General features: G+C 39.3%; 1 protein-coding gene across 4 annotated transcripts in view; it reads left to right on the forward strand.

Moving 5' to 3' along the window:
- The window catches only part of dnajc6 (DnaJ (Hsp40) homolog, subfamily C, member 6), a 42,675-nt gene extending 25,542 nt beyond the window's left edge, over positions 1 to 17,133 (forward strand). For 3 of the 4 annotated variants that reach the window (XM_067596440.1, XM_067596437.1, XM_067596438.1), the window contains 13 exons: positions 635 to 768; positions 1,866 to 2,060; positions 2,438 to 2,555; positions 3,518 to 3,597; positions 3,814 to 4,007; positions 6,841 to 7,215; positions 7,782 to 7,925; positions 8,812 to 8,913; positions 9,124 to 9,261; positions 9,339 to 9,668; positions 10,482 to 10,630; positions 11,047 to 11,223; positions 14,433 to 17,133. In XM_067596440.1, the coding sequence (XP_067452541.1) occupies positions 635 to 768; positions 1,866 to 2,060; positions 2,438 to 2,555; positions 3,518 to 3,597; positions 3,814 to 4,007; positions 6,841 to 7,215; positions 7,782 to 7,925; positions 8,812 to 8,913; positions 9,124 to 9,261; positions 9,339 to 9,668; positions 10,482 to 10,630; positions 11,047 to 11,223; positions 14,433 to 14,534 (2,238 nt within the window). In that variant the 3' untranslated portion in view covers positions 14,535 to 17,133. The remainder of the gene's footprint in view (positions 1 to 634; positions 769 to 1,865; positions 2,061 to 2,437; positions 2,556 to 3,517; positions 3,598 to 3,813; positions 4,008 to 6,840; positions 7,216 to 7,781; positions 7,926 to 8,811; positions 8,914 to 9,123; positions 9,262 to 9,338; positions 9,669 to 10,481; positions 10,631 to 11,046; positions 11,224 to 14,432) is intronic. The other variant, XM_067596439.1, reaches the window with a different exon arrangement.
- The last annotated feature ends 7,517 nt before the right edge of the window (positions 17,134 to 24,650 follow it).

Here is a 24,650-nt window from a genome sequence, read left to right on the forward strand (position 1 = left end):
TCAAGCACAGCTAAACTCTTCAATGCAAATGTTTTGCAATACAAACGCTGCTGCAATTCAGAGCAACTGGTCTTACTGTCTGTTCTAATTCAGTGACAGCAATACTGTACACTGGCATCTAGTGAAGCGTGTTATTGCCAAGTCCCTGCGGTTTGGCTGTGGCTTGGCAAACTGCTCCATCTTGCATAATCTCCACCAAATGGTTCTAAAAACTGTGTTTTCTCTGCTTCAGATCACAAGAATGTTGTCTCCCTGTCACCTTAAATGAACTCAGTGTAAATTTATAAGAGTGAACACATTCAGTAAACAACAAAATCGCTGCTACTATTTACATTTATTAGTTGCCTATCAGTGCACCTGAGATATCCAGAATGCCTTTAAAGTTTTGTATTGTATAAACTTATTTAAGCTGTGACTTTAAGTTAAGTAGCCTTTGATAACTTTAGCAGAGTTGGAGTTACAGTGCAGTGCTGCAGCAAGCATTCAGAAAGTCTGACTCACTGTATTTGTTGGCTTGTTCTACATAGTTCACACTTAATTCTGTCATTGCTGTAGTGCATTTGAAACAATACCAAAAACTGTGTTAACATAGATTTGAAGAAAAATAAGTGTCTGCCTTGTTGTGTGCTTTTAGGATGGTCGTGCTCCTTCGGGTGTTTTGGTTTGTGCCATGTTCTGCTTCTGCCACCTCTTCAACAACCCAGTTCCTGCCATGCAGCTGCTCAGCGCCAAGAGACCAGGTTCTGGCCTCTGGCCCTCACACCGCAGGTTTGCATCTTTTAACAGGTGTTTATGCATGCGGGTGTGGCAGAGAATGTGAAAGAGAAGAAGGGAAAGTGACAGAGAAAGAAAGACTCGAGAAACTCGCACTGTAGATGCCGAGGCACTCAACACCTACACACCTCTTACACACCTTCCTCTTTCCTGTGTTTCCTCTGCTTTTGCATTACATTTTATACTTTCTAGTAAAGTGTTGCCAGTGAGTTGAGAATAAATTAGAATGCATTGTTGATTTCAAAAGAAAGACGAAGAGACCCATGAAATAAGAGTCATGGTTAAGGTTAGTAGTCAGTGGTTTATGTGTGTGTGGGAAGTGTAAGTGTTGAAACGCCAGATGAATGATGTTGCACTGAATCTATAAATGAACTGTAAGTGTTGACAGCTAATTTTTTTTATTTCTCACTCATTTCTCCCACACACCTGTCTGCATACACCCATGCAAAGATTACTTGTCATTGACACTAGATATTTACTGAACTTGAAAGAAACATTGATTTGATGAAGTTGGAAACACATTCACATCAAGAGTGGGTTTCACCATTATCCAATCTCTGTCCTCCTACCTCCCCCTTTAGAAGTCAATACATTTTTCTTTTTCATGGCATCATTTCAGACCAGTTGTTGTTATAGGTGACAGGCTACGAAAGAAAAGTAGAAAAAGTGTTGTATATCCAAACAGTACAGCCAACAGCCCAGTCCTCTCAGCCTAAACATGAATCTTTGGCTGCAGAGCTGGCACACCCTCGAGGATAGGCGTTTTATTACTCTGCCAGCCAGTAGCTGTAGTATTTATCAGTACTTGCTCATGCAAGATTTTTTATCATGAGACAAGTCATGAGTGCAAATTGAGTCAGAGTTTATGGAAATGGCTGCGCTAACATAATTCTGGACTTAAAGTGCTCACACTCTTGAAATTGATTTACCTCTGCTTATCAGTGTGTTTCACCTTTCGCTAACTGCTCTGTGCTTGTTGGCGTGTTAAAGCTCCTGATACTGAGGAGTGTATAATAAAACACTTATGTACAATATAACCATAAAAAAAGAAACTATGATAACTATGATAATCATTCCATTTCCTCATGCAGGTACATAGGCTATGTGTGTAGCATGGTATCAGAGAAGCCCAGTCTACCCCACTCCAAGCCCTTGATGATCAAGGCCCTCACCATGAGTCCGGTCCCCTGCTTCAACAAGCAGCGTAGCGGCTGTCGGCCCTTCTGCGACGTCCTCATTGGAGAGACCAAGATCTTCACCACTTCACAGGAGTACGAGAGGATGAGGTAGGGCTGGATATTGACGCTCAAAGCAGGATTTAAATGGCTCAGACAAAGTGACAAACATTTTCATAACAACTAAATTAACGGATTATGTGACATCACAGGGAGGTATTGAAAAGGAGTAAGAGCATCGCAGTACAGCACTTATGTGTTGGAATTACACAGCTGTATTTGAAATGTGTGATCCTCGAATAGAAAGCAAGATTTTATGTAGTGAACAATATATAGTCAAAGAGTCTGCTTTTTTCTTCCTCATTCTCCACTCCCTTTTCTTCTCTCTGCAACTTATCGCCTCAATTTCTGCCCCATTTATTCTTTCCCTCTCTGCCCTTAACTCTCCATGTTTCTCCCTTCTGCTTCTGCTATCTCTTCATGCCCAGAGAGCACAGGGTTCAAGAGGGGAAGGTAGTTTTCCCTCTGGGTGTAAGCGTCCAAGGTGATGTCGTAGTGTCTGTCTACCACATGAGGTCAACCATCGGAGGACGTCTGCAGGCAAAGGTACACTTCATTTACAGCTCTATGATGAAACCTACATAATCAGTTTAGAGCCTATGTACAGGATAAAGAAAAGTCATCAACTGTAATCAAGCCTGTTATGGCACAATGACAGTGCTGGCATGACATATTTGGTGCAAGATCATATTGATGTTATCGTGTTATCAGTCATCGCGCAGTCTCAGAATGTGGCTGCAATTTATCTGAATACTTGTACATGTTGAGGCTGAGTCTTTTGTGAACAAAACCCAGTCTAGAGGAAAGAAACTGCCAGAAATTACATGATGAAGACATATTTTTATGTGCATAGTTTATGGAAACATGAAATTTTCTAGCAGCTCTGAGAGAAACAGTACATATTGTATACACAGTTAACTCTGAAATGAAAATCTATTACTTTTCTTTATTTATTTATTTTAACAACCTGTGTGTAGTTTTGGCCATAATTTCATCTGGTTATATTATTCTACTTCCAATAGCATATTTGCAGAGATATTGGTTTAAAAGAGAACGCACCCCAAAATTTCCTTCATAGTTTTTAATTGCATTGTAAAAAATGCATGTGCATGCTACAACACATAAAAATCTAAGTCAAGTAGATTAAGTAAGTAAAATGCTATTGTAGGATGGCAAAATAGACTCATGTTGTAGAAATATTGGCCCTTATTACTCTGTTACAAACATTTCTATCTAATATTACCTTAATATACTATAATATATGTTAATACCAAGGTATTACTTGTTTATTACTTAGGTAATTACCATAATAGTACTTATGACCTCTGCCTACCTGCCAGAAATTATTTTGATGATGACAAGCGACACGCCATTTCACTTTGAGTAATCACAATTAGAGAAGATTGTGCTCACAGTTAAATTAATCCAGTGAGAGACTACAGTAGATTTGATTCAATTTTGTATGACGCAATAATGGTCCAAATTTACATTTGTCCAACTCTCTTTAGGTGTCCAACACCCAGATCTTCCAGATCCAGTTCCATACTGGCTTCATTGCTCCTGGAACCACCATGTTAAAGTTTAACAAGTAAGAACGTTCTGTCTTTTAATCACCAGTAAAGCTTAAAAACAAACCTTGCTGATTCCTTTACAATTAGTTCATCTTGATACTGTCGCTAACAACTTGAAAATACAGTGAATGCAAGCAGCTGGTTGGCAGACTGAATCATGATATTCTCCCTCTCTGCCTCTCACTATCACACTCGCACATCTTCTTCCTCATACACCTTGTTTCTCCTCTCAGACCGGAGCTGGATGCATGTGATTCTCCTGAGAAGTATCCCCAGCTGTTCCATGTGATTTTTGACGTGGAGGTCGAGGGGACGGACAAGCAGAAAGACCTGACACCGCCGTGGGAGCAGTTTCCCTGTAAAGACCTCAACCCCAACGTGCTCTTCTCTTGCCACCAGGAACATCAGGACGCACTCGCGATTGCCGGTAACATTACTGTGGGATCGATGGGAACACTGGGGACAAACATTGTTGTATATGGAAACATATACTCATGTAAACCATACTTGAATTGGGAGGCTCTGTGAGGACAACTGTGAGGACTTCAGCTTTACCACAATATTGGTTTAACCAATATTTATTTATCTCACAGTCTTGTGTAGTGAGCCAAAAACCTGCCCCACTTCAGGCTAGCTTGTGTAAATCTATTTGGTCTTTGGTATTTTCTCTCACAGAGGGTTTCTTTTGGTCAGTCTTGCTGAAAAGCTCAAACATGATGAGTATCCACCATGCTCGCTAGCAAAATGTGTTAACACCTCATAATCTTAACAAGCGGAAAACAGTGATTATTATTAGCATTCAACAACTGCATCATTAACCATTACAAGCATCTACATCAGTAGTAATAGCAGTAGTAGTATGTAACAATGCAGTCAGAAATCTCTTGGAGCCTTTGAAGTTATAGTTTTGAAAAAATATGTGTAACAAAAACTAAGCTAACTTTAGTCTAGAGGTAAGGAAGGAGTTCAACCCTGTAGCAGAGGTGTTATTAGCTTACAAGCTAGTTAGCACTAGAGAGTCATCTTAGCTTGATTTAACACTAAGTAGTATGGGAGGCATACAACTTTAAATTTTAATCTAAATGGCTCTGGATTGACAGCCAGCACTTTCTAATACAGAAAAATCTTAAAACTGTGTCTCATTGTATACACATTAGGACACTGTTGGTTTCTTTTGTGGGTAAAGTTTCCATATTGTAAATGTGATGTGAATTCAAAATGATACGTATCTTTTTGTGTACATTCTCCTGACTATATCTACTCCATAACAGCTAACCATTTACCCTTACTTAAAACTAATTGTATCGTGTACCCTAAACCTAACCCCTAACCCTAACTTAACCTGAGGCCATATTCACTTGCAAAACAGACATCACTTTAGGTCAAAACTCACAGTGGTTCTCACAAGGATAGCAAAAAAAGTGCACACTTTTATGTACACAAACACATCCGGCATATTGCTGCATCAAATCAAACCATATAAACTAGTCATTTTCACTTTTCCTAGCCGATGTAGGCTACAATATTGTTTCTATTGGCTGGATATTTGTCTTGTTTTATTGACACGGACGTTTCTTGTTGTAGCAACTTACCAACTTATGTCATACTGAGAAAAGTTTGTTTTAATGAGATGTGTTCATTTTGTGAAATAATGAGAAAGTTTTGCAATATAACACCCACCCCCCTTCCACCATGCTGGACCCCCAACAAACCGTGCACTTTCTCAGCGCAGTTAGCTGTTTTGTAGATGTTTTTAATGTCTATTTTATTGTCTGCTTTCTATGTGTGCCATTCTAATTAGCCCTCGGGACGAATAAAGTTTATTGAATTGTATTAATTTGAAACATGATAAAGTGGTATGTTGTTATTACAAGAAAAGTTTCTTATTAAAATGAAATTATTTAATATCTAGTCATACTGAGAAAGGTGTTAAAACGAGAAGTTTCTCATAACAAGAAACAGCAATTTTTTGGTCATGGTGGCAGCAATACGCTTTTGTAAACACACTAAATGATTATGCACATACACTAACATACTAATTTCTGTGCACAGATGAGATGGCGTATATTTGTAATAGATCATTCAAAAGAGCCTGTCACCTGCACAAGGCGCTATTATAGTATACTTGTAGAATCTAGAGTATATGTGAAAATACTTTCACCACATTTACATGCAGACACACGAACAAACTAATGAACTAACTTTTATTTTTGTCCCTACAAGATGAGATGGAGGGCTTGGATCTGGAGGGTAAGACAGTAGAGGAGAGCACAGACCTGTTAGAAAAACTGTACAGTTCAGTGATGTTAGTTAAGCAGGACTTGGTTCAGTGCACCTTCAATTCAATCATACAAATGTGTATGAGTAGTATTTTAGTAGTATTTAGTAGTATTGACACTATTGATAAACAAATCTTCTTTTATTGGAAAATCACTCGGCTGTTACAATCTGTATTGATTGAATTGAAATCAATCCCATCCTTGCTATGCAGTGATATATCATTTTGGTAGAAATTTTTACTTTTAATGCCTCTGGCATAGATACTGACCCAATGAGGACCTGAATAAATTACTTGTGTTAGAAATTGCTCTAAAACATGTTTTACAACATCTCACATATATTTGTTTTCTTTCTCTCTGCCCAGAAAAAATGTTATTCAAAAAATATTTGTTGATATGAGGAACTGTGGGGAAAAACACAAAATCCCAGTGATGATTACTAATGGATGTACTGTAAGGGGGAAAACAGTATAGCCTTAAGTGGTACCAATAAAAAATGCTCTACCAAAGTGAAATATTGCTCCTGATTAATATTCGCTAAGTAAAAAGTTTATAGTCATACTGTACATCATGTCCTTTATTTAAAGGCATACTGTATATTTAATGATTGTACATAGAGATTTATTGTGTTTTTTAGGCATTATCTCCTCCAATTAGCTAAAAGCAGCTACCAGTGGCAGATTGCAAAGTGTGCAACATAGTTTATTATAGCACACAGTATCGAGAGAATAGTTTATTCTTGTAGCAGAGATGACCTACGTAGTTTCCCAGTATTCCCTACTTCGCTCTTGTCCCTTTTTCTCTTAACCTACTCTGTGTTTCTGTCTACTTTGCCCCAATTAATTTCCTGTCTGCTTCTCTTCCACTTGTTACTTACTCCACTTTACATGGCTCTTTCTCACTTGATAATACACTACATTTTTCTTTTGTCTCTTTCTTTCTCTACCTCTTTCCTTCTATCTCTGTCTCATCCTTCTGCAGAGCCAAGCAGGCCCCACGGAGGCCCAGACGGTAGGGGCCACGGTGAAGAAAGTGAGCCCTCAGATGACGAGATGCTATCTCTCTCCAGCCAGCGAAGCAGCGCCAGCACAGCCCCCCAGAAACCCGAACCCCCTGCTCCAACGCCTGCTGCCTCAGCGCCTGCTGAGGAAGTGGATCTTCTTGGCCTGGATGGAGGGATAAACACCCCATGTCCCTCGTCTCAGCCTCTGAGTACTGCAGCTGCAACTACTGACCTCTTAGGGGACTTGTTTGGGGCTCCTCCCCAGCCAACCAGTGGGGCTTCATCTGCCCAGTCCACACCACACAAAGTAGCCCCCAGCACCGCCTCACCATGTCCCTCTCCTGCCCCACCAGGTGAGATAAGTTTGAATGTAAATTAAAACAATTTTTATACACTTTAAATGTGCTATTGTGCAAAGTACGCTTAGAGTTCTTGGCATGCAGTTAGGGTTTCAGTAGATTTCTAAAGACTAATACAGTTAATCGAACATAAAAGTTGATTCTCAGCCTTAGAAATAGTAGCTTTTATTGCACTTTCAACTACATTTCACAGTTTTCATCAGATGATAAGTAAGCCCCGAATTAAGATTATCTTAGTCAAATTGATTTAATATTTATTAAAATATAAATACATAAATTAATACTGTTTAATACTGAAAATAAATCAAGTATGGCACTACACTATCATGTTAAACATTTTATTAAGAGTTGATTTTTCTACTTATAGCAAAATAACACATATATATATTTATATGTACTGTATACATACACAATATTATACAAAGAAACCCAATGGCACTACATATTCTGTGATGCACAAGTTGAGAAAATAAAATGAAATAACTTTTTTTAAAAATGTCTTGTCATCTCATTCTCTAGAGTAAGATAATAACACAAGTGGCTATGTTTGTTTCCCTCAGCGTTTGATCCCTTTGGGACAGGTCCCATGCCTAAGCCTCAGGACATGATGGGCTCACTCCTTGGACCAGGTAATGTGGGGCAGCCAGACCCCTTCCTGCATGCTGCTCGCTCTCCATCACCCACCCTGCAGCCTACCAGCCTGGGTAAGGCATGCTTTTGCTGCTCTGCTGCACACTGCCACATAGCATTCCGGGTGACATAAAAACATTTCAATAGTCTGGGTAAGGCACGTTATACAGCATCTACAAGTCCACCGCCACGCCTTAACACATGAGTCTGCATTGCGGTTGTCTCTGTGCATTAACTGGTAAAAACTGAGACTGCATCGTGTTTTGCTTTTTTTTTTTTTTTTTTTACTTTTTTAGCTCTCAGACACTGGCTTTGCAAGAGATAGCTTTTCTGTATTGCTGCTGTATGTTTGGCACTGAATGAGTTTGCATGATAAGTATTTGCACCCTGTCTAATTACTATTCCACAGAAAAAGCCCCGTCTTGATATTTCACCCCCTGCATGAGTTATTTCCCATCAACTTACAAAATTTTCAGCCTGAACTCAGCCTGAAGGCAATAATTGAACTTCAAACATGGCAAGCAGTTCTCTTACTTTAGATTCAGACTTTTCTTTAGACATAATATCTTTACAGAGCACTGTGTGCATGATGAAGTGAGACAACAACAAAATTATCTGCATTTCAATCAGAAATATCATGCTAAATTTAAAATTGACATTGACACTTATTATTAACAGTCAGTTTATACTGTTGGCCTGAACCCAACCCAAACACATTATGCAATCAAAAACAGGCTTAAACCTGTCCTAACAGGCATAATGTATTTGTAGTAGAGGTTGCCAATCTCTAACAATTTAAAATAAGTTGTAAACATCCTCAAACCTCCAACAGCCCCCTAACAACTCCATTCATGTGACTCAAACTTTCGTTATTATTTTGTCTGGCTGTGTGGGTTCATATCGCTCAGTTCCCATTCACTGTGTGCCCCGTCTGTGATAAACCTTTATCTGGTTGAATAGGCCGGAGTTCCCCCGTCCCGCCCACCACTCCAACCGTCAACATTCAGCAGCAAAATGCCATGGGAGGCTGGGATTGGAACAGGACTGCTACCACAAACACAGGTACACCCGACCACACTGTCACACACACATATCAACACAAACAACACTGGATATTCAGCTAAATCTTCAAACCTACTGAAACCTGTTAGTAGTTTATCCTAAGCTGGTGGTGCTTGATGTTGAAACAGTGCTACATAAGGCTCAGAGTAACAGAAAGGCTCAAAAATATAAGAATATCAGTATTTTCTCCTTGTTTGTTGCCTCATCTAGGAGGAAGCTTTGGTATAGGCAGTCGATCAGCCACTACCAGCCCCACAGGCTCGGTCCACAGCACCCCCACGCATCAAACCAAGCCAAACACCCTGGACCCATTCGCTGACATAGGCAACCTGGGGGGAAGCCTTGGAGGTTTGTCAGCAGAAATTGTCTCAAGTGTCTTTCTCGCCACCATCTCTTCTGTCATTATATCTGTCCTTTTCTTTCAGGAGGTTCTGGCTTCTCTAGCAAGCCCACCACCCCTACAGGAACTACCCCTTCATTTCCTCCCATGGGCTCCCCGTCGCGGCCTCCTCCATCTCCCCAGCACACAGGAGGATGGCAGCCGCACGCAGGAGCAGGGTTCCCCTCATGGCAGCCTGGTGCTGGAGGCGGTGGAGGATGGCAAGGACAGGGCCCTATCCCGCAGCCAAAGCCCAGCCCCAGCCACACCTCCATGCCTCACACGTCGCCCCAGAACCGACCCAACTACAACGTCAGCTTCTCTGCAATGGGAGGAGGTTCGCCCAGCGCAGGGGTCAAAGCGCAGGGTGGCATGGGTGAGAAAGAAATGTGGAAGGAGGTTTAATGTTGTTATGATGTGAATTTGTTAAATTCTTTTCTGTGTCATATTTGACATGGCTTGCCAGAATTCTTGACAGTAAAATTTAGACAAGCACATATCAACTGAGAAAAAAATTCAATGGCAGTTCACCTCTAGGTGGCACTATAGCATTATGATACATTCAGAGGGCAATAACTCAGTGGTCATGAACCTCAATAATTGAAAATTTTGTGCAATTTGTACAAAAAATTACGGTATATTTAGGTGTCAGAATATTTAGAAATTGGCTTGATTCTGTCACCATATTTATTTTGATGTAGATTCAGATCCAGATGCATTCAATATAAATATTTATTGTTATTATAAATAAAAAACATCCTTTTCTAGGATGGACAGACATGCAATAGATGTTGTGTGTACAAAACAGACTAAGATAACAAAATTATGGTATGGGAGAACAGGATGACAAAATTATAGATGCATTGAAAACACATATGAAGAATATGACCTGGAGGGCAGCTCTGGTGGAAGTATGCATTCTCTGAGTGCTTTCTAGTTTGCTGCTGTGACAGGTTTTTCAAAAATGGCTACTCACAGAATTTCAACCAGAACAGAATAAGATTCTGATATGAAAATCAGCTTTTAATATATTTTGAAAGCAAGAGTACAGAGGTTGTTGTAATACTTGGATGCATTTTTAAAACATTAACATTTTGATGGTGGTGCATGCGTTCTTTGAAGGGAATCTATTGATCACAGTTTTTCACAGTGCGTTTTCTCTCTTTCTGTTTGTATCTCTCTCTGCCAGGCACTAAGCCTAAGGCCTCGGATGCCAACTTTGATGACCTGCTGTCTGGTCAGGGCTTCGCTGGGACCAAAGAGAAGAAAGGGCCCAGGACTATAGCAGAGATGAGGAAGGAGGAGATGGCCAAAGAGATGGATCCTGAGAAAATAAAGGTAGGAGTTATTTTTCTGATGTGCCACTGACTTACATCTATTTATAAATGAGTAGGAGTAGTTATTCTTTTTTGCTTTCAAAGTTTCTGTGAGACACAGCATGAAGTCCCATGACTCTTGCATCACTGCATCTGGGTAGAAGGACTGTTTGACATGAATTCAGTTCATTCAATTGTTCCCAGAAGTGGATGGTGTACTCAAAAACCCTTGGCTGTTAAAGCCTTTCTGTTTATTCCAGGATTAATTAAACCAACTACTGTAGGTCTCGCATGACAAAACTTTGGGTCCATTAATTACTCCTTTAAAGACATTTGATCAGAGCCAAAGTAGCTCAAAGCATTTCCACTAATAATTGTTACAAATCTGGTCATGAGTGGCTAATGGCTCCCCTTCTTTCCCTCCCCTTTGTGTCCCAGATTCTGGACTGGATCGAGGGGAAGGAGCGTAACATCCGTGCCCTGCTGTCCACTATGCATACTGTGCTGTGGGAGGGAGAGACACGCTGGAAGCCCGTTGGTATGGCTGACCTGGTTACTCCAGAACAGGTCAAGAAGGTCTACCGCAAAGCAGTCCTCGTCGTCCACCCAGATAAGGTGAGACAGATCATGACTGGGGGACTTGATAAAGTGAGAAACTTAACCTGCAGGGAAAGAATACAAGACTTCTCTGACATCTAACAAGTTCTCTTTTATTTATTTATTTATTTATTTAGACAGGAGTGAGGGTTCAACCAAAACTATTGGCAGCCCATTAGTTGATACAGAGAATCATAACATTCATCATAACATTACTTAATCATAACATGATACTTAAAAGTTAATATGTTCACTCTAAACCTATGTCAGTGTCGTGTTTACAGCTTGTTTCTGCTGCCCTCAAGTGGCCAAAATATACAGTTGATGTAATTTTAAGTAAGTCACTGTAACATTAAATATTAATGACTAAATAAGCAGCAATCAAAGCTTAAAAAAACATTTATTTATTACGAGCTTGACCATTAAAAACTCAGCAAATCTGCTTCATCAGGCAATATAAGCAAACAACCTAACAACTGTTAACTAACTCTTCTTTTAATCTAAGAGACAGAACATAATATTGGAAAAGCTATAAGGCAAATGCTGGAGGATCAAAGGTTGTTTGTACATTAATTAAGGTTGAACAGGAATTTTTTCACACATGATATAAACAAAGAAAATAAGATGATGAAAACAAGAAAAAGAACAATAACCTCAACAAAGCGATAAGTCAGAGATCCAAAAGTAGGTTTCAACCAATCAAATAAAGAACCAAATAAAGAACTACCATCCTGGTGAACAGAGTTAGCAGTTTCATGAAGGTGACTAATTATATTACCAATAGTGGCATTATATTCAGGCACAAAGGTACAACATTCAGAACCAATAACAGCACAAGTTCCTCCTTGGGCTGCTAAAAGAAAATCCAGCGCAGCTCTGTTTTGTAAAGCTAGTAGCCTAACAGAGGCGAGTTCACTTGACAAAAGCATTAGAGCCTTACCAGTTTCATTAGCTATAACTTCTATTGCATGAGACAAATCAGCAATTTGATCTAAAGCAGACATAACTCCATAAAAAGGAAGCAGGGGACCAAGCACGTTCTTGAAAGGCGACTGATGATGTGTCCCAAAGACATCCGAAACTCCACGTCGTACTCGTTGAGGATGAGGTTTCTGCGGCAGAGAGTGAGCCACCCTCATAGCTGGGATGATGTATGCTAAGCCACAGCGTCCTTTGTAATCCACTGGAAGATACGGGTACGCAAGGTTTCCACACACCCAGTACATTCCTACAGGAGAAGATATGGAACAGCTAGCAGTGCGGTGAGCTAGAGCACTGAGGCGAGCCTGGCCTGCTGCTTCCAAACACTGCTGGGGAGCAGAATCCAGAGATTTAAATTCAATATCAGTATGTTCTGCATCCCATTTAAAAGTATGAAGGCAAGAAGATTCTCCTACTGGTTTATTGCCGTCATTCTCAAGGCACCAAGGGAACGGCTGTGGAATGAGCTGTACAGGGACGGGTTTTGGTGTTTTCAGACATCTGTAGCAGTTTGCATGCCCTCCAGAACAGTTTAGAGGTCTCATTTTGGAGATACGGGGGCAGTCAGGGTGAGAATAAGACTGAGACAAGGGAATATGCAGCAGGTGGCAGGTGTCGCAGTCAGAGGCAGGTAAGGCCATCAGAGGTAAGCCTTCTCCAGCTGTGTAAGGCATGAGGCCACAAACGTAACAGCTGGAATTAGGCCGTATGTGGTTGGCGACTTGCCACGCCATCGTCAGGAAAATATTGATATCATTTACTCTTACATCCGGGGCTTTCGTGGCCTGTGGAGCTCCTATGATGGACTCCACCAGGATCAGTGTCAAGAGATGTCGGACAATCGGCATTCTTGAAATGGAAGTCATGGATCCACAAAATCTGGCTATAAACCTTCACAGTGAGACTTTTGTGGAAGTGTTTAGTTCATGTAGCAGTATTCACCAGGTTTAAGATGAACATCAGCACCATCATCTGGAATCTGGGAGGCAGCTTTTACCTGTGAAATGCATAAAGTGAATGTAGACTAGCTGTCCTGTCAGAAATAATACACAAATCTTACAAATGGTAAGGCAAGGCCAAAGCAATCATAACAGCAGCTGATAAAATTCCTTACTTGTGGTTTCCGTCATGAGGCCAGCCTTTTTTTCTCTCTTCTGTCTGGGAATTCAGGTTATGGCTCTAACATCTGTCATGAAATAACAGCGAGTGGACTCTTTCCCCTCTATTCATCCTCGCTTTTATCAGGGCAAGAATGTAGGTACAACCCAAAATATGCACACCAGGATCCAGTGAGTGAATCACAGGATCAATACCCACTGATCAATCACGACAAGACGGCAGGATTTCAATCATCAAAACGGGACGATCAGACTTTGAGGCAGCTTTACGTAAGATATGATTGGGTTGCATAATCCCACAGAAACATAAGCGCAGTTAGTAAAGACAACAAAAAGAAAGACTAAACGCATATCAGCACACATACTGTAAAAGCAGGATGATCTGGACAAATGGACACACATGAACACGTATAAACACACACAGTGCTGATTTATGTTAAGCTAATAGGCAATACAGACATGCAGACTTGTTAATGGTTGCGAAATGTGTTTTTAATCGTCAGAGCACAGATACTCCAGTTATCTTCAATCAGTTATCAGTGGTCACTTATCTCAACTAAAGACTACCGTCTCTCCAAAACATTTTTGTGTAAGAATGCTGATAAATAGCTTATTATATGACTTGATGTTTGGAGAGTGTGCACAGTTATAGTTTATTTGCAGTGTTTTGTGGTTTTATGCAGTTTGAGCTCTTGTTTTAGAATGATTTGTGTGTTTTTCTGGTTTATTTTTTATTTTTTGTCATATTAGTGTCACAAAATAACTCCTACCTTTATTTTTTTAATCTTTCCAGTCGGTTACGTTGATGCTCTGCGTGTTTGTTTACATCTTTCTTGGTTGACCTCAGCCTCAGAGGAAGTCACACTGGTTCACACACACTTGCTTACACATGCTAAAAAGTGCTACATTCCTATCTATCTGCTCAATCTTTAGAGCATGTTTTATGTTAGATTTTTGGCCACAGTCCAATCAGTTATGTCGGTGCAGGTGTTTTATATCCGGGTGCGTGCCAAAGACAGAACACCTGCCTTACATCACTGTTTGGGGATATGGGCAGAAGTGCAACATGCTTGAAGCTGATTTTCCTATGGGTTTAACTGGTTTGTGTTTTTCCTTCTTCCCTCACAGGCGACAGGACAGCCCTATGAACAATATGCCAAGATGATTTTCATGGAACTAAATGACGCCTGGTCGGAATTTGAAAGCCAAGGACAAAAACCCCTCTACTGAAGAAAGAGTGATAGGAAGTGAGCGATGAGAGGATGTCTCTGCTGATTGTGTTATCTAACCTGAAATGTTTCACCACTCTGGTCAACATACTACAGCCACAACCCACAATATCTGCCTTTATACCTGTGCTTTTACCCATGCTTCTCTTCTCGCCACACAAACACAGAACATCTGGTTGACTACAGAACTACAGTGTCCAGACTAAAGAGTGTAACTAAACAAATGGCTCCCCGTTGCTCCAATTTACCTACCTACTGTATGTGTGTGGTGCAAGATTGTCCTTCCTTGTTGAATGTCCTTAGCCCTGAACAAACCCACCAATCAAAGCAGAGTCACCGGGATGTCTGAAAAAAAAAAACAGAGCAACTCAACTTGATTCGGAGACAGATCAAAATAAAACAAGAGACAATGGACATACAAGATAAGAGACAAACAAATCAGGGAGTGACTTGAACAAGCATTTCGCAGACAGCTCTAAATAGAGATTTCAGAGCACTAGCTAGACCGTAAGGCACAGCAAGCATTTAACAGCAATCAAGCCATTTACCCACAACACACTCTGTTCAGGAAGTAGATTTCACTATGTACTGCATGTGAAAATTGAAAATGTTGTCATAAATAATCCAGAGTTTTTTAAAATGGAATTGAATGTTTCAGTAGACGTAAAAAAAAAAAAAAAGTAACTGCAACATAAATTTATGTTGTTCACTGACTGAAGTGAAATTGAACTGAAGCCAAACTTGTTTTCCTTCCCAAATAGGCTGTTTGGAGATACAAATTAGCAATTATCTGTCGAATTTAGGAAGTTTTATGAAAGTGCAAAGAGGATGAAAGTACTTTTTTTCTGCTTTTGAGACTGACGCTGATTACAGGTTTGCTTCCATCTCCACTAGCCTTAAATTTTAGTTTGCTGGGTGATATTGAAAATGAAAAACTAAATAAGATTTAAAAAAAAACATGGGTCTCTACAATAAAAAACACAGGTTAGAAGGCTGCCAACATTTCCATTCCTGACTTTGTATTAATATGGCAGATTGAAACATAACGGTGATATCATTAGTGCGTCTGATCTAATCGAGCCTTGTGTTTTTGCTGTGTTTGCTGCGAACTGGACATTGTATATTTTAGGATTAGCACATGTACAGATCCTTACATGAAGCACCTTGAGGCCTCATGCATTCTTGCTCATACAGTAACATGTATTTTTGCATGATAGCAACCGGGGAGCTCAGTGAAAGCACAAACTGACTAATCTGTGCAGCTTTGAAGGAAAGCCATTGTTATTTATTTATTAGTTAATTTTTGTTCATGTTCATTTTTTTTTTTGATTTGTGTATGAGGGCTGCTCCTTTTGAGTTCAAACAATCTGCACATGTCTTTATCTTACGTTTTGAAAGAAAGATATTTTTGGGCCACTATGTTTCACTTACCAACTGACTGACTGACAAACTAACAAAACAGGGGAGTAATTTGTCAGACTATATCAGAGTTTTTGTTGGTATAGCATTTTATAGACTGCAATATCTTTTTCCAAACTACAGCAATCACATAACTTGTGCTTAAACACTGCAGTTGTGCTCATCTGAGTTTTCTATTGGTCCCAAAAACTCCCTACAATGCAATAATAGTCGTGGTTTGATTTTGCAGACATGGATGATTTTATCATAGGACGACATGTAAATCGTGTCAGACTGATGAGTGAATTAATGTGCTTTACTGTATTTCATATATCTTCACATTTTAAATTCCTAATTTCACTAAGGTCCTACTGTACATATATCTGCTCTCATTATCACAGTTTTATCAAAACACTGATTGATATGCAGCAGTTGCAACATGTTTTTTTTTTTTTCTTTGATTACTTGATGTCATTTGTTTACCTTTGTGAGACATTTCTGTCACAGCACTGACACTTTTATTTATAATAATCATGCAGCTTTTGTCTGGACAAATAATACTATGTCATATCAAATGTGAGGTACAGCAAACATGTCTCAAAGTGTCAACCTTTTGTCAGGAGCTGTACATGTTGCAGGTGCTTTTTCTAATAGTTTGAATCCAGAACAGATGTGAATTTAAATCTCTCTTCATATAATCTCATTAACATACAGACTGATGTGATTGTTCCACTGTATGATGGTCTCTCTTCAGCCTTTGGTACATGTTGTAGGGACATTTACTCCTGAGTAAGTGAATAAATATGACTCCTTAGCATGATGCAGAAACTGAAGCAATTCTCAATTTTTGAAAACATCATAATTTGGTGGTTTGAGGTTCTTAAAGGACACTAATATAACCCTATGAAATCTTCATCTCTCAGCTTTGTTTTTACAAAAGTTCTACTGTAAAATCCACTTGAGATGTTTACTGATTCAAAAATAAAATGTGTTTTGAATCATTTTTAACTTGCATATTGAGCAAAATATTTTTCCTTCACATGTTTAAGTTATTAACATCATTACTGTTACTGTTTTCATGCTCTCTCTGTGTTTTGGAGATTTAGATGAACGATGAGATACTTAACCATCATCTTTGTTGGAATTCATTTTTGCCCATGATTCTCACTTTCTTCATCTGCATTGAGGATGTTGACTGAATACTGACCAGTGTAAAAAGAGTCCGACTGCTACAAAGTGATGCTTCTTTAACCGGTTTGGGACCCAAAATGGATCAGAGGACTCAAATGTGGTGGTCACCGCATCACTGGAAAGAGATTAAGAAATGTGTGCTTGAACAAGACTCTGGGTCTCAGGCTGAAAATGTTAAAGAACTCCTACCAGACACAGGAAGTGTGTAGTATGTGCTTCTGTGCTCTATTTACACCGAGGACCTACATGTGAAATAACCCTCATAAGCTCCCTCGCTGACTGAATTCTCTATCTGCAATCTTACAGCTATGTTAAAAAGCTAACCTCTATATTGTAGTCGATGGATGTGTGTTGTTTGAAGTTGTGGTACGTATGGAAGTGATCTGATTTGGATACGGACTACTGTACGTTATGTGTTTGCCTGTCTGCTGTTAAAGTATTACTAAAATGTGTAAAATTCTGTTCATGTGTTCCTTTTCAGTTCTGTTTACTGTTACAGGATGTACATAATGATCAAGTGCAGTGCACAGAAATAAATAGTAAACAGAAAACAGATGTTTCCTCAGAGTGTCTTTGCTTTGCTTCTCTGGAAAAAAGAGTTTTAAATGGCATCAGCTTGAGGCTCTTAAAACAAACCACCACCAGTCATTAACAGGATGTTTTTTTTGACTTGATGCTTCTTTATCCATTGAATTTGGCACAGATAGTGTTTCTCCTTCCGGTCACTAGAGGGTAGCGGTGTACAACTCACTTTTGGAATGGTTTAAATGGCACATGCACTATGCTTACAGGTAGATTAGATGAAAAGTTACTGCTTGTTTGTGTTTGTGTATACAAATGCATCCTTTACTTGATACATATAATGATTGGTCAATAATACAAATAACAATTTATTCTTGCAGATGATGCTTTCAGTTTATGGTGGTGGTCCAGATTTCTGCAATAATGTAAATGAAGACAGACGGTAACAACATGTTGCATGACAATGCTGCTGTTCATTACTTGTTCTTCATCTAATCTCCTCTCATATGTGACCAGTTAGGGCTTGATATGTTTTCTCCTGGGCCCAAATCCGGGAAAAACAGGGCTGCAGTCTCATTGTTTAACCATCCAAAAGGAAAGTTATGGTAATTGAAAATAACCCCCCCAATCAGTGATTCATTGTTAAATATGGTTACTGCTGCACTCTTCAGATTTTCCCTCCTCTAACTCCTCTCTGCTGACAGTGCTGACGCACTTCCTGAGAAAGATTCAGTGCTGATGGATGAAGATCATTATCATAGGCTGATGTTTTATTTTTCACTATACCATAGACCATTAAGCACAAATCTAATCTACATATCAAGCTGTTACACACACACACAGAGGTTCAAGTCAACATCCTGATACCAGCAGGGACATAGATGCTGTTTGGAGTTAGTCCAACATACACAAGCATGTAGACATATTCAGGGATGTTACCACAAGAGCACAAGAAGGTTAAGAGATTCACTGACACTAACTGCAGGTATATGATCAAATGCATAAGAAAAATGATAATAATTATGAACAAAAATGGAAAACTATTATTTCTACCAGTAAACTGAACTCTAGGAGTTGCTCTGATATGTTATATTTGAGAAAACTGGATGACTTATTCTGAATACGTCTTCCTATATGTTTAGGTCTATGTACTGCCACACATTTTTAATTGCAGAACTGTTTTAATTTTAATTGGTCTTTATTCTACTCACCAATTCCGAATAGGTTCTTATGACATTCATTGATGGAGAAACGTTTTTGCTTGTTAGTCTTCTGTATTATACATGAAAGAATAAACATCAAATAAGAACTCTGCAAGACTTAAAAACTCTTCATTTTGGGCAAAAATTCCTATATGACTCTATTTGGGATATCATATTCCCTAAAATGTGATTAACAAACAGTAGTTTCACAATATCGATTTCAGGACAGTACATCCTCCCACTGAGTTAAATAATGAATCTGTTATACCTTTGAGGAAAATCATTGCAAGTGTCCCACTAATAAAAATAATTAATAAGCATAGACTGCACAGATGCAGTGCTCTGTGCGCTCTATACACTGCATACTGAACAGATCTCTGATTTATGATTCCTGTGAGCGACACAAAACATATTTTTCTGCCTGTTTCTGTCAAAGAACCACTTGTTTGTATCTCAGCATCTTTCCTGAGGGAGATAGTGTGAGCATACAAGCCACTGGTTATCTATTTAATTTAATTTGATTGCTTTTACTTACTTATTGATTGATTTTGATATAAACAGTAATGTATATATCTGTAGTATACACACATCTGGGGCTGATTATCATCTGCAAAAAGCTATATGCCCAAACTGAATAGTTAGTTCTGTACAGTTTTAAAGAGCTGTCTCACAAGGATTTCTGCTCTCGTATTGCACAGCAAATAGCATAATAACAATATAAACATTTAATAGTGCTGATAAATTCACTGTGAACAGAAATGATCATGTAAAGACAGGGGATGAGGTGAAGAAGTTATGTGAATTTTGACATTTACTGAAGAGGCCCAATCAAAGCTTGTTAGTATGATTTTATCTGACCCTATGTATTTTACTGATTTTGGATGTTGGACGTGTGACAGAAACATTCCCTAGTCTGCATGACACCTTGGGTAATATGGCATAGCCCTTCTGGGGGGCCTTTTAGATACAAACAATGGATCTATGGTCAAGTTTGGAACTGTTCCAGATGTGGGCATGTTGTGACACATAATATGTTGTGAGATAGCTGTCAATCACTTGATGGACGGCTCCCAACTGAGGTAGTGCCCCTGGAAAACATGTTATTCATATGATAAGATACAGATGTGTAACCCTATATAAGCTGTGCATCGACAGTGGTACATTGCCCAGACCATCTTTGTACATGGAATGGACCCGATGGCCATCGTCTAATAAACGTCTACAAAACAAGAACTTCGCCAGCTCTTCCTTTGAACGATATCATCACACATCCTTCCTTTCAAAGCTATTGAGTGACATGCTGTTCTTGAAGTGTTCACAATGTTGTGAATGAATTCAAGGTTCAGGGTGCATCTTGCTTTGACAAAATGACAGATGGCATTTAACCTAGAGAACATTGTTTTCATGAATCAAGACTGTTGCCCTAGATAAGCTGTGGGACCTGCATAAATAATGTCACTCACTCTGAGAAGCACTACTGTCAATTTACCCATGAAAGCACTTAACCCCTAAGTGCTCCAGTGGTCACTTGATGAAAGACCTCCTGCTGGAATCTCATATGACTGACTGACTGACTGACTGTGTGTAACTGTCTTCCTAAAAAGACGGATATATGTCTGCAAAACAGTGTACTAGTATAAATAAATATCTTCAAAAGAAAAAAACAAATCACGGGGTTGTTGTAAAAGCACACTGTGTACTGTTGTTGTTTTGACTGGCTGGGAAATGTTCATGTCTCCAGAGATGCGACTCCTCCAGTCTGGGAACTCCTTAGTAGAAAAAAAAAACAACACATTTTCACATGGCCTCCCCTATAAACAGTCATTAAAAGAAATACTTTGCTTTTTCAGATTTTTTGATGGTTTGTTTTGCAAGTAGTAGGTAGAAAGTCAATGTTACTGCTATTTTGTGTTGTATGTTGTGAATTGTGTGTGTGTAAATTTAAACCTGTAATATCCAAAAGAATAGTGATAGATTATTTTTTTATTTAATTTTCTTTATTCTATAGTAAGAGGTGGAAACAAAACAGTTGAGCAGACATTTTTCCTACAATGAGTCCTCCCAAAGGCCTAGCTGACTAGTAGATATACAATATAAATGTTATTATTTTTAAGCAAGGAAATCTCATTGAGATCAAGGCCTTTTTTGCAAGAAAGACCTGAGGACAGGTTTCATACTGTATACACAGGGTCACAATAAGATGGTTCATTCACATCATAATCACACAAAACACACAAAACAATCATCATACACTCTCACAGATACGCTACTTAAAACAGTCACAAACATTATGAAGAACATCGTAATGTTTGTGTAAAAACTTTAAAATCCCTCAGAGGAACAAGTGTCTCAAAGTTCAAAGTGTTTTGCAGTTCATTACAGTAGTAAGGTGCATTAAAAAATCTAAAATCATCATAAAAAAAATCATAAAATTTTTATAAAATAGAGTCATGCAAAACGACAGCCAAGCAGCAGCCCTGTGAGACTGCACGGGGCTTTGAGCTAAATGCTAACATCGGTTAAGCAGGTATAATGTTTACCATGTTCACCTTCTTAGGTTAGCGTGTCAGCAAGCTAACTTTTGCTTATTAGCACTGAACGCAAAGTCCAGCTGAAGCTGATGATGTCATTAATTTAGCAGAAATTTGAGCATAAACCAAAGTATTGGACAAATTAAAAGTTTGATGTGAAAACCCAAGTCAATGATTCATCATGAGGAACACGGATGTCTGTGCTAAGTTTCATGGCAATCCGTCCATCAGCTGTTGAGATATTTCACTCAATATCAAAAACATCATGGTGACGCTAGAGAAAACGTCAGAGGATCACCAAAGTCAGTAAGCTTCATCTTCTTGGGACCATAAATATCTGTAAAAATGTCTGGCAATCCATCCAATATTTCTTGAGATATGTCAATCTGGGCCAAAGTGGTCGACCGCCCGACCGATATGGCGTAATTCTTGTTTAAAGTCACAGGCACTATCACTGTGGGAAAGCAAGGAAGCAAACTAATTTAAAGTCCATCGCTTCATGATGCCAAAAATAGTTCTCATTATGGTTATCAGCTCTTTGGTCTCTGCATATTGCATCTAGCTAGGTCACTGTTTTTCTCTCCCTACTATACTAATAATGACTCCAATACAGCATCATTGTCTTGTGATTAAAATGCAGCCATTACAGACCCAGGGATGTCAATACAGATGCACTCATTTCATTCTCAAGGTTCTCTGTAAGTGGGTTTCTACAGTAATAATGTGAGGGGGGACACATATGGAGTGACTGAAAATAAGTGAACTTTTGGATGGAGATGCTGGGGCTGATATGGGTTGTTGACCGCTAAAACAAACCATGTTGGGAGCTAGTTTGCGACATATCATAGATTAAAGACATGTGTGTTATGTCTGTGGGAATCTCCCGAATACTGAGAGTTTTAATATGATCTGTTTGTGAGAGAGTAGTTTTTCTTACCGCTGCTCTCTTTGTGCTGAGAGAACCACTGACTGAACATATTTCCACACGATTAAATTTACTTTTTCTTTCCTTTTAATGGAGTTAAACATGCTCTGCTTTCCCGGTCATAAACTTCTATCTAAACACTCCTTGAAACATGCAGTGACTTGTTAGAGAGAATTATGAAATATGTCCTACAGCGTGTGATACAATAAGAATGAAGTATCATGCTGCTTTGGTATGTGTGTGTGTCTGTGTCTGTGTGTCTGTGTGCATATGTGCATGAATAGGAATGTGAATCTTGCATGCCAGGAGACTGTGATATTGCTGCTTGGGTGTGTAGATTTCACACAGGAAGCAGAAATGGAACATTTCATTAGGTTTCAGTGCGGTTTTTGGCATATCCTGCTCAAGTGCATCTTTCACAGATGAGAACAAACAACAGATCACAAGCTTTATCTTAATGTATGACAACAGAAGCCTGATGTCTACTGAGATGCAGAGCACACATATACATATACCAAACTGGTTTTCTTTTGAAGAAAATACACTAAACATGTACAGTTTCAACACTATGCAACCCTGAATCTCTAAATCTGGAAAATGCAAGCCTTCTTCTGGTAACCCGTTTTTAAGGATGGAGCTGAAAAAACATGCTCATATCATTTTTGTGTCATAAAACTTAAAAACAGGTGATGTTCAAATATGCATTCATCTTAGATTTTTCATACAAATACAAGATAATCAAGATTCTGGTCAAGATTTAAGGCTATCTGGGGTTTTTGAACTACTCAGGTGTCATGCAGGTCAACTCTCCAACTGCTGCAGTCAGCAGAGTTTTGCAGTGAAGTATCTTACTGGCAGTTTAAAAATAGGCTCCCTTTCTGGCTCTGCCACTTCACAAGCATGGGTTAGATGTAACTGCAGCTGTGATGGAAAAATACAACAGAACTTTAATAATAACTTTTATAGGCGTTCAGAAACAGTTTTAATTGAATTCTAAAATGGCTGTTGTTAGGGTCTGTTGCTATTCGCCTCTCAAGCTCTTCACTGCTTCCTCTCTGCAGGTCCACCTGATCATCACTTTGACTTGAAACTTGAAACAGTCATTGTTTGCAGCATGTGCAGCTACAGTTGGGGACTTCCTGGATTGCTTGATGTATTCAAGTTAAATCTTGCATTTTGATTTGTCCTGCGCACCAATAAACCTGCATTCATTCCCTGGTCACTTGAGGGCAGTGTAACAAGCTGTAACTTAACACAGCACTGACATATTATGAATTTATAAAGTTTTTATGGTGAACATGTTACGTGCTTATTTACACATTCAGCAGATACAGAGCAACACTAGCATTCATTTGAAGTCGTGTTTCTGTCCATCTGATGATTATAAGTCCAACAATCGTTCTCTTTTTAGCTGTGTTTTGCTCCCCACCAACTCCTGGCTTTTTAGCTGTTAAATGCTCCACTATGTTCTCTAGCGAGTCTGTAACTTTGTCTGTCTGCTGTTTGATGAGGGGCAGCGTACAGTTTTATCGGAGCTGCCCGCTGTGGCCCAAAACGATGCTAAGAGCAGGGAGAGTGAATCAAAACAGTAAAACTGCGGTTCGTAAATCCAAATCAGTGAGCTGCAGAGTTGATGATAATTCTCTGTTGTTTTATCACTAGGAGTGACCCCTTTCACATTACATGTAATCATTTGATCCATTGTTGTAATAAAAATATTGATTATAGAGCTCTAAGTTTTGTGTCTGTTTCAGTGCAGTGGCCACTCCACACTCTACTAAACAAACAGGATTTATTTTTGTGCTTGCAATAACATGATATCAAGTTTTTTCCTGTCTCTCTGATAAGAGATTGTATCGCCGAGTTTGTTTGACCCGGTCAGGATCAGTGCAAGGTTGAGCGAGGGTGCTGTAAATGGTGTAGCATTGCAACTCAGAGGCTGCTCTAGGCATGCGTCAGAGGAATTACGGGATCAAGTGTGTGCACACACAGAAAACCCCTATGTGCCTCAACTAGAGGGGAAAATTTAAAAGGGGACTACTGACAGAGGGTAGGCTTTGCATAGAGCTCTTGTTCCTCTAAATCTGTAAGTCTAAAATCCCAGTGTGCCCACAGCTACAAATATAAACATCCAGTCTAAAATAGAGATGGCTTCTATCCAGAAAAATCTAATCCCCATGCCATCCACACTTCTACAGTACACTTACACCTGTAGCCCGTAGATGCAGATTGTATTGCCACGTACATGCATGCCCATCCTGGCCTGTGTACAGTGTTGTGAGGGATTGGTGTGTATTCTGACACCCCGGGTCAGAAATAGCCCCTCATGCCCAGAGACACACTGATCC

The sequence above is a fragment of the Thunnus thynnus genome, chromosome 8, assembly GCF_963924715.1.
Source record: "Thunnus thynnus chromosome 8, fThuThy2.1, whole genome shotgun sequence".
In the NCBI taxonomy this organism is placed as follows: Eukaryota; Metazoa; Chordata; class Actinopteri; order Scombriformes; family Scombridae; genus Thunnus; species Thunnus thynnus.